The 14,521-nt window shown below is 45.0% G+C and overlaps 1 protein-coding gene across 1 annotated transcript in view; it reads left to right on the plus strand.

Moving 5' to 3' along the window:
• The window catches only part of LOC138665800 (glutathione S-transferase kappa 1-like), a 28,468-nt gene extending 19,376 nt beyond the window's left edge, over positions 1 to 9,092 (plus strand). The window contains exons 7-8 of the mRNA XM_069753642.1: positions 7,108 to 7,201; positions 8,880 to 9,092. Coding sequence (XP_069609743.1) covers positions 7,108 to 7,201; positions 8,880 to 8,923 — 138 coding nt within the window. The 3' untranslated portion in view covers positions 8,924 to 9,092. The remainder of the gene's footprint in view (positions 1 to 7,107; positions 7,202 to 8,879) is intronic.
• Positions 9,093 to 14,521: the final 5,429 nt, after the last annotated feature.

Consider the following 14,521-nt stretch of genomic DNA (forward strand, 5'->3'; position numbering starts at 1 on the left):
AGGCCTCGTCTGATTCAAGTTTTGGTAGGAAGGTACTTCAGGCGGCGGTTGCGCATCATACTACCTCAGCCCTTTCTCTTATTCTTTTTCTACCCACCCTTTTCTGGGCCTGCTTTTGGATGTCCCACGGTTATCTGTGTCCCCCATGAAGCGAGAAAGAAAGAGGGATTTTTTGGTACTCTTTCTTGGAGCCTTCACTTCATTGGGGGACACAGCTCCTTCCCTACTTGTTTTTTTTTTCTGGTACCGTGTTTGGGTCTAAGCGCCCTGGTTGAGTTGGTACTTTTATTTTCTGAGTTCTGTTCGCTTCTACTGCTTTTTACACCAACTGAGGTATTTGGTGCCTGTCGGTGGGTGTATACTGCTGGGGAGGAGCTACTCTTTTTCCTTTTTTGCATAGTGTCAGCCTCCTAGCAGCAGCATACATCCACGGTTATCTGTGTCCCCCAATGAAGGCTCCAAGAAAGAGATTTTACGGTAAGTACCAAACAATCCCTCTATTTGAACTGTGGCATCGCTATAATCGTACTGTCCCAAGAAATAAAGCTGCCTTATCCTTATCAATTTTACAACACGCAGAACAGCATAAAAAAATCCTGAATTGCTGTTTTCTGTACACACTGCCTCCTAAAAACCAGAATAGAAAGCGATCAAAACAAGGTTATGTGACCGAAAAAGTGGTACCAATAAAAACGTCAAATAGTCGAGCAAAAAGCAAGCCCTCATGACTGTCGACAGAATTATAGAATCCTCTCAAAATATGGTGATGCAAAAACTTGTTTTTGCAATAAAAAGTGTCTTTTATTGCAGCTAAAAAGAAAAAAATCTATATAAATCTGCTATAGCTGTAATCGCACTGACCCAAAGAATAAAGTTGACCAATCACTAATACCTCACAAAGAAAGTCATAAAAATAAACCAATTCTTCACCTGTGTTCATTTGTTCATTCTGCCTCCAAAAGATCGCAGTAAAGCATGGCACACATTTATCCTGAGCACTACACTGAGTGCTTACACCTGGGTTTCCGTGTAAAAGTGTGAAATACGTAATTCAGACGGAATCCCAGAAGGAAGATTCCCTAAAATGAGGCAGCTGGAGGCACTGTGGATCCGCCACTGTTCATCTTTTTAGGCGTGCATAAAAACGCGGTTGACCACAGTTTTGTACATCTCTGAAAAGAAGGGCACCGCTGAACAAAGGCCAGACGGAGTCCAGAGTAACTCTGCTGCCTCATTACAGTAAGTGGATCCCTCGGGGGTTTCATCTGAAACAAGTCACTCTGAGATTTACATAGGAAATGTCCGCCAAAGGGGCGGAGATGCATATTCATTACTGTAATCGGCGGCCCCACGTGACCGCATACAGGAGGCGATGCGGCGAGGGATCCGGAAGCTAGGTGAGTATTTTAATCACAGCGGGGGGGGGGGGACCTGGATCTGCATTTTAAACACTTATATACATATTTTCCCTGCAGCAAACGCATGGGGCTTCAGTACGATGCCGGGGACAGCGCTGAACTTTAGCGCTGTCTCCGGCGCGCTCCGTGTGGTACCCAGTGGGCACACGGGCGGCACACGTGTGCCGCACGTGTGCCACACTGATGTACCACAGAAACATAGGGCACACGGACACGGATAATTCCGGTACCGATTTTTTTTTTTTCCGGTACCGGAATTATCTGTACGTGGGGGACTGCCCTTAAGCACCTGGGGATTCAAAGTGTTCACCAGACATCCAGATAAATTCCTTGAGGGGTCTATTTTCCAAAATGGGGTGACTTGTGGGGGGCTTCCATTGTTTAGGCACATCAAAGGCTCTCCAAGCGCGAACTGGTGTCCACTAATGACACCAGACAATTTTGCACTCCAAAATTCAAATGACACTTCTTCCCTTTTGAGCCGTGCCGTGCACCACGTTGCTTGAGTTCCAGCCTTCGAAGGGTTAATACATTTTTTTTTTTATGTGCTTTTAAGTACCTTTTATGGGTGCAGTTTTTATAATTGTCACTTCTGGAATTTTCTGTCATATGAGAATCTCAAAGTCACTTAAAATTTGATGTGTTCACAAAAAAAAAAAAGATTTTGTAATTTTTGTTGGAAAAATGGGAAATTGCTGATTTAACTTTTAACCCTTCTGACGTCCTAAAAAAAAAAAGTTGGAAAATTGTGCTGATGGAAAGTAGTCATGCGGTAAATGTTATTTATTAACTATTTTGTGTGACATAACACTCTGGTTTTAAAAATTAAAATTTTAATTGCGATTAGCGAAAAGTTGAGCCTTCTCCTGGGACAAGGTCAAATTGTCCACTACCTGAGTCCAGATCTGCTGCAACCTGTCCACCACAGCATCCACACCAGGACAGTCCGAAGACTCAACCTGTCCTGAAGAGAAACGAGGATGGAACCCAGAATTGCAGAAAAATGGAGAGACCAAGGTAGCCGAGCTGGCCCGATTATTAAGGGCGAACTCAGCCAACGGCAAAAAGGACACCCAATCATCCTGGTCAGCAGAAACAAAACATCTCAGATATGTTTCCAAGGTCTGATTGGTTCGTTTGGTCTGGCCATTAGTCTGAGGATGGAAAGCCGAGGAAAAAGATAGGTCAATGCCCATCCTACCACAAAAGGCTCGCCAAAACCTTGAAACAAACTGGGAACCTCTGTCAGAAACAATATTCTCAGGAATGCCATGCAAACGAAGCACATGCTGGAAGAACAAAGGCACCAAATCAGAGGAGGAAGGCAATTTAACCAAGGGCACCAGATGGACCATTTTAGAAAAGCGATCACAGACCACCCAAATGACTGACATCTTTTGAGAAACGGGAAGGTCAGAAATGAAATCCATCGAAATATGTGTCCAAGGCCTCTTTGGGACCGGCAAGGGCAAAAGCAACCCACTGGCACGTGAACAGCAGGGCTTAGCCCTAGCACAAATCCCACAGGACTGCACAAAAGTACGTACATCCCGTGACAGAGATGGCCACCAGAAGGATCTAGCCACTAACTCTCTGGTACCAAAGATTCCAGGATGACCAGCCAACACCGAACAATGAAGTTCAGAGATAACTTTACTAGTCCACCTATCAGGGACGAACAGTTTCTCCGCCGGACAACGATCAGGTTTATTCGCCTGAAATTTTTGCAACAATCGCCTCAAATCAGGGGAGATGGCAGACACAATGACTCCTTCCTTGAGGATACTCGCCGGCTCAGATGAACCCGGAGAGTCGGGCACAAAACTCCTAGACAGAGCATCCGCCTTCACATTTTTAGAGCCCGGAAGGTACGAAATCACAAAATCGAAGCGGGCAAAAAATAACGACCAACGGGCCTGTCTAGGATTCAAGCGCTTGGCAGACTCGAGATAAGTAAGGTTCTTCTGATCAGTCAATACCACCACGCGATGCTTAGCTCCTTCAAGCCAATGACGCCATTCCTCGAATGCCCACTTCATGGCTAGCAACTCTCGGTTGCCCACATCATAATTACGCTCAGCAGCCGAAAACTTCCTGGAAAAGAAAGCACATGGTTTCAACACTGAGCAACCAGAACCTCTCTGTGACAAAACCGCCCCTGTTCCAATCTCAGAAGCATCAACCTCGACCTGGAACGGAAGAGAAACATCTGGTTGACACAACACAGAGGCAGAACAAAAACGATGCTTCAAATCCTGAAAAGCTTCCACAGCAGCAGAAGACCAATTAACCAAATCAGCACCCTTCTTGGTCAAATCGGTCAATGGTTTGGCAATGCTAGAAAAATTACAGATGAAGCGACGATAAAAATTAGCAAAGCCCAGGAATTTTTGCAGACTTTCCAGAGATGTCGGCTGAGTCCAATCCTGGATGGCTTGGACCTTAACCGGATCCATCTCGATAGTAGAAGGGGAAAAGATGAACCCCAAAAATGAAACTTTCTGCACACCGAAGAGACACTTTGATCCCTTCACAAACAAAGAATTAGCACGCAGGACCTGGAAAACCATTCTGACCTGCTTCACATGAGAGTCCCAATCATTTGAGAAGATCAAAATGTCATCCAAGTAAACAATCAGGAATTTATCCAGATACTCACGGAAGATGTCATGCATAAAAGACTGAAACACAGATGGAGCATTGGCAAGTCCGAACGGCATCACTAGATACTCAAAATGACCCTCGGGCGTATTAAATGCAGTTTTCCATTCATCTCCTTGCCTGATTCTCACCAGATTATACGCACCACGAAGATCTATCTTAGTGAACCAACTAGCCCCCTTAATCCGAGCAAACAAGTCAGATAACAATGGCAAGGGATACTGAAATTTAACAGTGATCTTATTAAGAAGGCGGTAATCAATACACGGTCTCAGCGAACCATCCTTCTTGGCTACAAAAAAGAACCCTGCTCCCAGTGGTGATGACGATGGGCGAATATGTCCCTTCTCCAGGGATTCCTTCACATAACTGCGCATAGCGGCGTGTTCAGGCACGGATAAATTAAATAATCGACCTTTAGGGAATTTACTACCAGGAATCAAATTGATAGCACAATCACAATCCCTATGCGGAGGTAGGGCATCGGACTTGGGCTCTTCAAATACATCCTGATAATCAGACAAGAACTCTGGGACCTCAGAAGGAGTGGATGACGAAATAGACAAAAATGGAACATCACCATGTACCCCCTGACAACCCCAGCTGGATACCGACATAGAGTTCCAATCCAATACTTGATTATGGGTTTGAGCCATGGCAACCCCAACACGACCACATCATGCAGATTATGTAGCACCAGAAAGCGAATAACTTCCTGATGTGCAGGAGCCATGCACATGGTCAGCTGGGTCCAGTACTGAGGTTTATTCTTGGCCAAAGGTGTAGCATCAATTCCTCTCAACGGAATGGGACACCGCAAAGGCTCCAAGAAAAACCCACAACGTTTAGCATAATCCAAATCCATCAGATTCAGGGCAGCGCCTGAATCCACAAACGCAATGACAGAATACGTTGACAAAGAGCATATCAAGGTAATGGACAGAAGGAATTTGGATTGTACAGTACCAATGACGGCAGACCTATCGAACCGCTTAGTGCGCTTAGGACAATCAGAAATAGCATGAGTGGAATCACCACAGTAGAAACACAGACCATTCAGACGTCTGTGTTCTTGCCGTTCAACTCTGGTCATAGTCCTATCGCACTGCATAGGCTCAGGTTTACTCTTAGACAATACCGCCAAATGGTGCACAGATTTACGCTCGCGCAAGCGTCGACCGATCTGAATGGCCAAAGACATAGACTCATTCAAACCAGCAGGCATAGGAAATCCCACCATGACATCCTTAAGAGCCTCAGAGAGACCCTTTCTGAACAAAGCTGCCAGCTCAGATTCATTCCACAGAGTGAGTACTGACCACTTCCTAAATTTCTGACAATATACTTCTATATCATCCTGACCCTGGCACAAAGCCAGCAAATTTTTCTCAGCGTGATCCACTGAATTAGGCTCATCGTAAAGTAATCCGAGCGCCAGGAAAAACGCATTGACATTACTCAATGCAGGGTCTCCTGGCGCAAGAGAAAATGCCCAGTCCTGAGGGTCGCCGCGCAAAAAAGAAATAATAATCAAAACCTGTTGAATAGGATTACCAGAAGAATGAGGTTTCAAGGCCAGAAATAGCTTACAATTATTTTTGAAATTAAGAAACTTAGTTCTATCACCAAAAAACAAATCAGGAATAGGAATTCTTGGTTATAACATAGATTTCTGATCAATAGTATCTTGAATCCTTTGTACATGTGTAACGAGATTATCCATTGAAGAGCACAGACCCTGAATATCCATGTCCACACCTGTGTCCTGAAACACCCAAATGTCTAGGGGAAAAAAAAGACTGAACACAGAGCTGAGAAAAAAAAATGATGTCAGAACTTCTTTTTTCCCTCTATTGAGAATCATTAGGTTGGCTCCTTGTACTGTTATGTAGGCAATCCAGTGACACAGTGTGCCAGCAATCAGAGCACATACAGTGATCTGACAACCCAAAAACAATAGAACGAGCTCTGAGACGTGGAATCTCTGTAGACCGCAATACCTGAACCTATCCTAAACACAACTAAAGGCAGCTGTGGATTGCGCCTGACACTACCTATGCAACTCGGCACAGCCTGAGGAGCTGACTAGCCTGAAGATAGAAAAACAAGCCTGACTTGCCTCAGAGAAATACCCCAAAGGAAAAGGCAGCCCCCCACATATAATGACTGTTAGCAAGATGAAAAGACAAACGTAGGGATGAAATAGATTCAGCAAAGTGAGGCCCGATATTCTAGATAGAGCGAGGATAGCAAAGAGAACTTTGCAGTCTACAAAAAACCCTAAAGCAAAAAACCACGCAAAGGGGGCAAAAAGACCCACCGTGCCGAACTAACGGCACGGCGGTACACCCTTTGCGTCTCAGAGCTTCCAGCAAAACGAAATGACAAGCTGGACAGAAAAAGTAGCAACAAAAGCAAAGAAGCACTTATCTAAGCAGAGCAGCAGGCCACAGGAAAGATCCAGAAGCTCAGATCCAACACTGGAACATTGACAAGGAGCAAGGAAGACAGAATCAGGTGGAGTTAAATAACAAAGCAGCCAACGAGCTCACCAGAACACCTGAGGGAGGAAGCTCAGAAGCTGCAGTACCACTTGTGACCACAGGAGTGAATTCAGCCACAGAATTCACAACAGGAATCAGCACAAAGAAGTGACATGCTGTGGAAAATGAACCGCAGCGTTTCCGCGTGGAATTTTCCGCAGCATAGGCACTGCGGATTTGGTTTTCCATAGGTTTACATGGTACTGTAAACCTGATGGAAAACTGCTGCGAATCCGCAGCGGCCAGTCCGCAGCGGATCCGCAGGCAAATCCGCAACGTGTGCACATACCCTAAAACAGCCTTGGAGGGTGAAATGGTTAAACTTTAAAAAAAACCTGCAAAACATCCCAGAAAAAAAAAAGCAACTCCCCTTCCATGGGGATTTTGAGCTTATCTTGACTTGGTGGTAATGAAGGGAAGACATTCCATAACTCCCTATCCTTGTTGATTTACTTACGGTAATTCTTTTTTCTGTTGCTGTGCAGGTTTTCGGAATGCCCTCCATAGTGGCTCATATAGATGGAAAGCCGGAGTTGTTTTTTGGATCTGATCGGTTTGAACTTTTAGCTCATCTGCTGGGTCAGTATATCAGTGCAGATAACATTTTGTAGTGAATGTGTAATTTAATTAAATATAATATACTGTACAGTTATGTGGGGCAATAGCTGACTGGTCTCTTGCATGTCTGATATTGCACTTTTACTTTGTATTTTTCTATGTGTAATAAGTAAAAACTAACCATACGCACAAGTTATTTCATTGTAAATAATCTTGAAAAACGCTCTTGATTCACAGTTTGCATAAGAACTTAAAAGGATTATCCAGCACCTCTCACTTCTGCTTAGGCCGGGGTGACACTTGCAAGTGCAATACGAGAAACTCACGCGAGTCTCTCGCTGCAAAGCTGCATAGAAATACATGCAGCCGCACACTCCGGTCCCGAGTGCCGGCGGCAGTGCCGGGTATTGATGCGAGTTTCTCGCATTGCACTCGCAAGTGTCACCCCGGCCTTAAAGTAGCACTCCCATCAAAATTTTACTCGGTGTGACTGCATACTTATGAATTCCCCCAGAGCACACTCTGTGCGCTGCAAGGATTCATCGGTTTGTAAGCGGGGACTGGAGGGTATGTATACTTAATAATTACTCCCAGTCGGTGGGTGCGGCCTCGCTCCGTACACTTGTATGGAGTGAGACCAAACCCACTGGCCGGCCGCGTGATATTATAAAGCACTATCTACTCACAATTGCTGATTTTGCACCTTCTACCCTGTTAATTGTTCTCTTTTCCATTAGGTCTATGGCATCACATGATTAAAAACTGACTGGCTGTATGATGAAACAGGAAGCATCGTTTCTCTGTACGAGTAATCATTAGAACTACAATCCTACATTACTGCAAAGTCCTTGGCAGGGAGGGAGCAGAACAGCTGGGTCAGGATTTGAAGAAGGGAGGAAACTGAGCTGCCAGAGACTTTGCAGTAATGTAGATTTGTAGTTCTCATGACGACTCATGCAGGGAAAAGAGGTTCCCTGTTTCTACATAGAGCTTAGAAGGATTCAGCTGGTCAGTTTTTAATCACTTGATGTCATAGACCTAATGGAAAATAGAAGAATAAGCTGTGTAGAAAGGAAAACCGTTGTAAGTACACAGTGCTATATAATATGATGGCTGCAATATATTAAGAAGATAGAAACTTTGATGGTAGGAGAGCTTCTTTAAGCATTAATGTATGCTTTATTATGATGGCAGATTAGAAGTGTCTTCCAACTACTTTTTCCAGTGGTCAAACATGTCCCTTTTCTAGCAGAGGATGCTTCAGGAAAATCTTTTTTTTTCTGATGGTTTTGTAATCCTGAAGCGTCTTTTGCTACTGTTTATTTGGATGTTTCCTAATTGTTTTTTTCCAGCATTTTTTACTCTAGCTTTTTTTCAGCTTTTGTCTTTCAGAATTTTACTGAATGCTCTTTTTTGGTGTTCCCTTAAGCAATAAAGAAAGTGCTAGCTTCTTTGCGGCAAAAAAAAAACTGTAAAAAAAAAAAAACCTTCCGTCCGTTTTTTAGCTGTTCTATTGACTTCAGCTGTAAAAATTAAGTGTCTTCCTGACAGAAGACCCCTGAAGAGTGTACATTTCTTCTTTTAAAGTTTAGCCTTTTTTGTGGCTCTTGCTTTCCGCAAGAAAATGGTGAGAAAAGATGCAGTGTGAACCCTCCCCAATACTGAAAACACTTTTCTTGTCTTCTGTCCTGTCTTTCAGGTGAAAAATGGCTGGGACCTGTGCCACAAAAATCAAGGCTTTGACAACCTTGTCAGAAACAGAATACTGTAGCAGGAGTCACTAAGCGATCTCATACATAAATTGTATTTAAGTTGGAGTCTCTTAGATGTTATGACAGTTCTGGGCCATTTTGGGCGAAGAACTGATAATTTTCACCGTTTCTGCCTTATTTAATAAATTCTGTCTAAATAATTGTAGTTAACACTCTAACGTCACACTTTGCATTGTGCTGAGGTTTTGCTGCCATCATTTTTTTTTTTTTTTTCCTTCATAAAACCATACGTGATTCTAATTAGAGATGGGCGAGCACGAACATTAAAGTTAGGCGTTTGTACTGAACACCTACTGTTCTGGCACAGACACCGAACATGGACTTCACCAGGAAGTCCGTGTAACTGTTCAGGTTTCGGCCCCATGAACACTGAGTGTTTATTGCACGGTCATTTGCATGACAGCACGGCAAACACTGCTTCTTATCACAGCTGTGATCGGAGGTAAAAAGTTGCCTGCGGTCACTGGCGTCAGCTGATGGGACTACTGCTCCATCAGTCTACGCCTGCTGCCACTAATAACAGTGAGAGTAGGTGGTGGCTGATGGGAGTATTCATTAGCCGGCGCCTGCGCTCTAAATAAGTAATTTAAAAAAATAGCGTGGGTTCCCCTGTATTTTTGATAACCAGCCAGGCAAAACTCAGAGCTGGGGGCTACAACCCTCAGCTGTCAGCGTTAGCAAGATAGGTTACCAAGAATAGAGGGGCCCCATGCAATTTTTTTATGTTATTTAAATAATGTAAAAAAATGGTGTAGGGTCTCCCCCCATTTTTTGACAACCAGCCAAGCTAAAGCAGACAGCTGGAGGCTGGTATTCTCAGGCTAGTAAGGGGCCATGAATATTGCCCCCCCAGCTGCCCACAAAAGGCGCATCTATTAGATGCACCAATTCTGGTGTTTTGCCCAGCTCTTCCCACTTGCCCTGTAGCGGTGGCAAGTGGGGTTTATATTTGTGGGGTTGATGTCACCTTTTTATTGTCTGGTGGAGGGGCGTCCATAAGACACCTATCCATTACTAGTCCTATACTCCCATCAGCCACCGCCTGCTCTCGCTGTTATCGGTAGCAGGCGTAGGATGATGGGAGCTGTAGCCCCATCAGCTCGAAGCCAGTGACCGGAGGTAAAATTCTTACCTACGATCACAGCTGCAGGCTCACGCTGTTATTTGACTGAAAGGACCTATTTAGAAAAGAGGGCACCACCCAATAATAAGAAAGTGCAATCATCTAAGGGCGGTTTCACACATCCAGATATTTCCTGTACCGGAAAAATCGGTACCGGAGATATCCGAGTCCGTGTGCTCACGTAGTACATCCGTGTGGCAGCTGTGTGCCGCATCAGGGCCACATTTACTGCCGCTGGGAAGCATCAGGACCTCACGGACCGCTGCGGGAGAAACAGCGCTACAGTAAGCACTGTTCCCCTGCTTGTGGTGCTGAGTGCTGAAGCCCGCTGTCATCCATTCTCCCCTGCTCTGCCGAAAGCAGTGTGGGCAGGGGACGGGATCAAAGAAAACCCGAAGTGCGGTCCCACTATATTTTCCAACCAACCTGGCAAAACTCACAGGTGCGGGCTGCTATTCTCAGGCTGGCAAAGGGCCATGGCTATGGGCCCCTCCAGTCTTAAAACAGCAGCCTGCAGCTCCCCGGAAAAGGCGCACCTATTAGATGCGCCAATTCTGGAGCTTTGCCCCGTTCTTCCCACTGCCCTGTGGCACTGGCATATGGTGTAATAAGGGGTTAATGTCACATTGCTATTGTAAGGTGACATTAAGCCGTCTTAGTAATTTATTACTAATACCACAGTTGTGAAAGAGTTAATAAAACACACACTTAGAAAAAAGTACGTAATAAAGAAACACATGTTTTATTACCTTTATTGTAAGCTCAATCCAACCGAAGCCCTCGTTCTCCTGTAATAAAATCCCTCCAAAAAAGCAACAATATCCCATACCTGTCCACCCTATAGTCAAGGCCCACACTGTAAATCCATCTCAAGGGGTTAAATCCATTTACAACCAGGAGCGCTGATAATGCGAGCGCTCCCAGCTGTAAAAGACTGGGGAATGAATGAAATGCAGGTAACGTAGCTTCGGGGACTTGCAGTGCTGTCATCGAAGCTGCGCCCCCTGGCGGCATGAACTCATATGAACTCTATAGCGTGGGAAAGTATTCAGAAACGTTCCCACACTACACAGTCACCGAAGCTTCGCCCCCTGAATTTCATTCATTCCCCAGTCTTTTACAGCCGTGAGCACTCGCATTAGCAGCGCTCCTGGTTGTAAATGGATTTAACCCCTTGAGATCGATTTACACCATGGGACTTGACTTTACAGCGGACAGGTATGGGATATTGTTGCTTTTTTTTTTTTATTTATTACAGGACAACGAGAGGTTCGGTTGGATTGAGGGTACAATAAAGGTAATAAAACATGTGTTTCTTTATTTCAATAAAGTACTTTTTTCTAAGTGTGTATGTGTTTTATTAATTCTTTCACAACGGTAGGATTAGTAATGGATAGGTGTCTTATTGACACCTCTCCATTACTAAGCCGGCTTAATGTCACCTTACAATAGCAAGGTGACATTAACCCCTTATTACACCATATGCCAATGCCACAGGGCAGTGGGAAGAACCAGGCAAAGCTCCAGAATTGACACATCTAATAAATGCGCCTTTTCTGTGCAGCTGCGGGCTGCTGTTTTAAGGCTGGGGGGGCCCATAGCCATGGCCCCTTACCAGCCTGAGAATAGCAGCCCGCACCTGTGTCTTTTACTGGGTTGGTTGGAAAATTTAGGGGGGACCGCACGTCAGGTTTTCTTTGATTCCTTCTCCCCTGCTTGCGCTGCTTTCGGCCGAGCAGGGGAGAATGGATGACAGCCGGCTTCAGCACCACAAGCAGGGGAAGGAACAGCACACGGAGGAGAGTGTACACTGTTCTCCGTGTGCGGGACGTATTAAGGTACGTGCTGTCCGTAAAAAATGGGAAAACCCGCTGACATGTTCATAAACTCATTCATTTGAATGTGTCTACGTGTGTCATTGTCTCCGGTACGTGAGAAAGCTCTCACTACACGTACCAGAGGCACTGATGTATGAAGCCGGCCTAAAGCATGTTTGCAAATAACATGAGTAAGAAGCTAGAGGAAAGATGCATGCTGACAAATAGGGATCACCAATAAGAATGCATTTTATTGAAAAGCAACACATACAAGAAAGTAAAAACAATATAAAAAAAAAAACAAGAAATCTTTAAATGACAAGACATGCCCACAATATGGTAATGACTATCCTCCAATGGTCGCTACAATTTATCACCCAAGTGTGGGTGATAAATACAGAAGTGGTGATTTGTTTCTGTTATACTTTTCCTATTCTTGATCCATTATGGTTTTGGCTTAAAAATACTGATGTAAAATACTGACCGTGTAAATATGGCTTAAGAGATCACCAGGGCTGATGGTTACTATGCACATCATATCTAGGAAACTGATAATTTTCCAGAGTGCAGGACCTGGAGAACCTCTTGGTCAGTAAATCCCGAGATGTATTTACCGTATCTTGTTGCTTAGCATTAGCTGCTTATTGCACAGAAACCATCTCGTGCGAGATCAGCAATAAGGATCTGGCAGATGTCAAATGTAGCGTAAAGCAAACCTTAACCATCCCTGGTATCTCCAGCATTACAGTATAACTTATGAATAATAATAGTAATTAAACTCCTGCCATTATCTTCCATGGAGCTGCACATAAGACGAAGTTCACGCTTCACAGGTTTTTTTTTTGCTGATCTGCGGTGCGGATTCCACATCACAAATCCAAATCAGTTTACAGTAAAATATAGGTAAGTGGTTTCTTCTGAAAAATCCTAGTCACGCGTAGTGGAAAAAAATCCACTGCAAAATGAAAGCATGGTGCGGATTTGCTTGTTCATTAATTGGTAGATGTTCATTGCAGATTTCACCTTATTCAATGCATAGTATATGGAGTAGGGTGAAATCCGCAGCCAAATCTGATTCTGTATGCTGATTTGTTGTGGATTTGGGACCAAATCTGCAGCAGAACTTTTCTGCAACATGTGAACATAACCTAAATTTACCAAAGCAACCGTATCAATGGTAAATGTAGCAGAATATTGTGACTTGGTCAAAGAAGTTTAACAGATGGGGTGTTGTTACTCACTTCTCCCAGCACAAGCCTGACTGCCTTCTCCTAGGTTCACATTTCTTTGGAGCTTTTGTGTACTTCACTTAGCTCCAACCAGTTGTCTCTTGAATAGACATAAACAGCCCTGCTACATACCCATATAGACATGCACAGCCCTGCCACGTGCCCATATAGACACACACAGCCCTGCCACGTGCCCATATAGACACACACAGCCCTGCCACATGCCCATATAGACACACACAGCCCTGCCACGTGCCCATATAGACACACACAGCCCTGCCACTGCCCATATAGACACACACAGCCCTGCCACATGCCCATATAGACATACACAGCCCTGCCACTGCCCATATAGACATACACAGCCCTGCCACATACCCATATAGACACACACAGCCCTGCCACGTGCCCATATAGACATACACAGCCCTGCCACATACCCATATAGACACACACAGCCCTGCCACATGCCCATATAGACATACACAGCCCTGCCACGTGCCCATATAGACATACACAGCCCTGCCACATACCCATATAGACATACACAGCCCTGCCACATGCCCATATAGACATACACAGCCCTGCCACATACCCATATAGACACACACAGCCCTGCCACATGCCCATATAGACATACACAGCCCTGCCACGTGCCCATATAGACATACACAGCCCTGCCACATACCCATATAGACATACACAGCCCTGCCACATGCCCATATAGACACACACAGCCCTGCCACATACCCATATAGACACACACAGCCCTGCCACGTGCCCATATAGACACACACAGCCCTGCCATGTGCTCATATAGACATACACAGCCCTGCCACATACCCATATAGACACACACAGCCCTGCTACATACCCATATAGACACACACAGCCCTGCCACGTGCCCATATAGACATACACAGCCCTGCCACGTGCCCATATAGACATACACAGCCCTGCCACGTGCCCATATAGACATACACAGCCCTGCCACGTGCCCATATAGACATACACAGCCCTGCCACGTGCCCATATAGACATACACAGCCCTGCCACGTGCCCATATAGACATACACAGCCCTGCCACGTGCCCATATAGACATACACAGCCCTGCCACGTGCCCATATAGACACACACAGCCCTGCCACTGCCCATATAGACATACGCAGCCCTGCCACTGCCCATATAGACACACACAGCCCTGCCACGTGCCCATACCGCATCACTGTCCCTTGCTGACAGCTGAGCCCCAATGCAGATAGTGTCAGTCAGGGCCTGGGGCGCAATTTGTTTTTTTTCCCCCCACAGCGTTAATGGCGATTTTTCTGCTGACAGGTTCCCTATAAACACAACTCCAAACTTGTGACCTCCATCTGCCGCGAGCTTGTGTAATAGTGAA

The sequence above is a fragment of the Ranitomeya imitator genome, chromosome 2, assembly GCF_032444005.1.
Source record: "Ranitomeya imitator isolate aRanImi1 chromosome 2, aRanImi1.pri, whole genome shotgun sequence".
NCBI classification, from domain to species: Eukaryota; Metazoa; Chordata; class Amphibia; order Anura; family Dendrobatidae; genus Ranitomeya; species Ranitomeya imitator.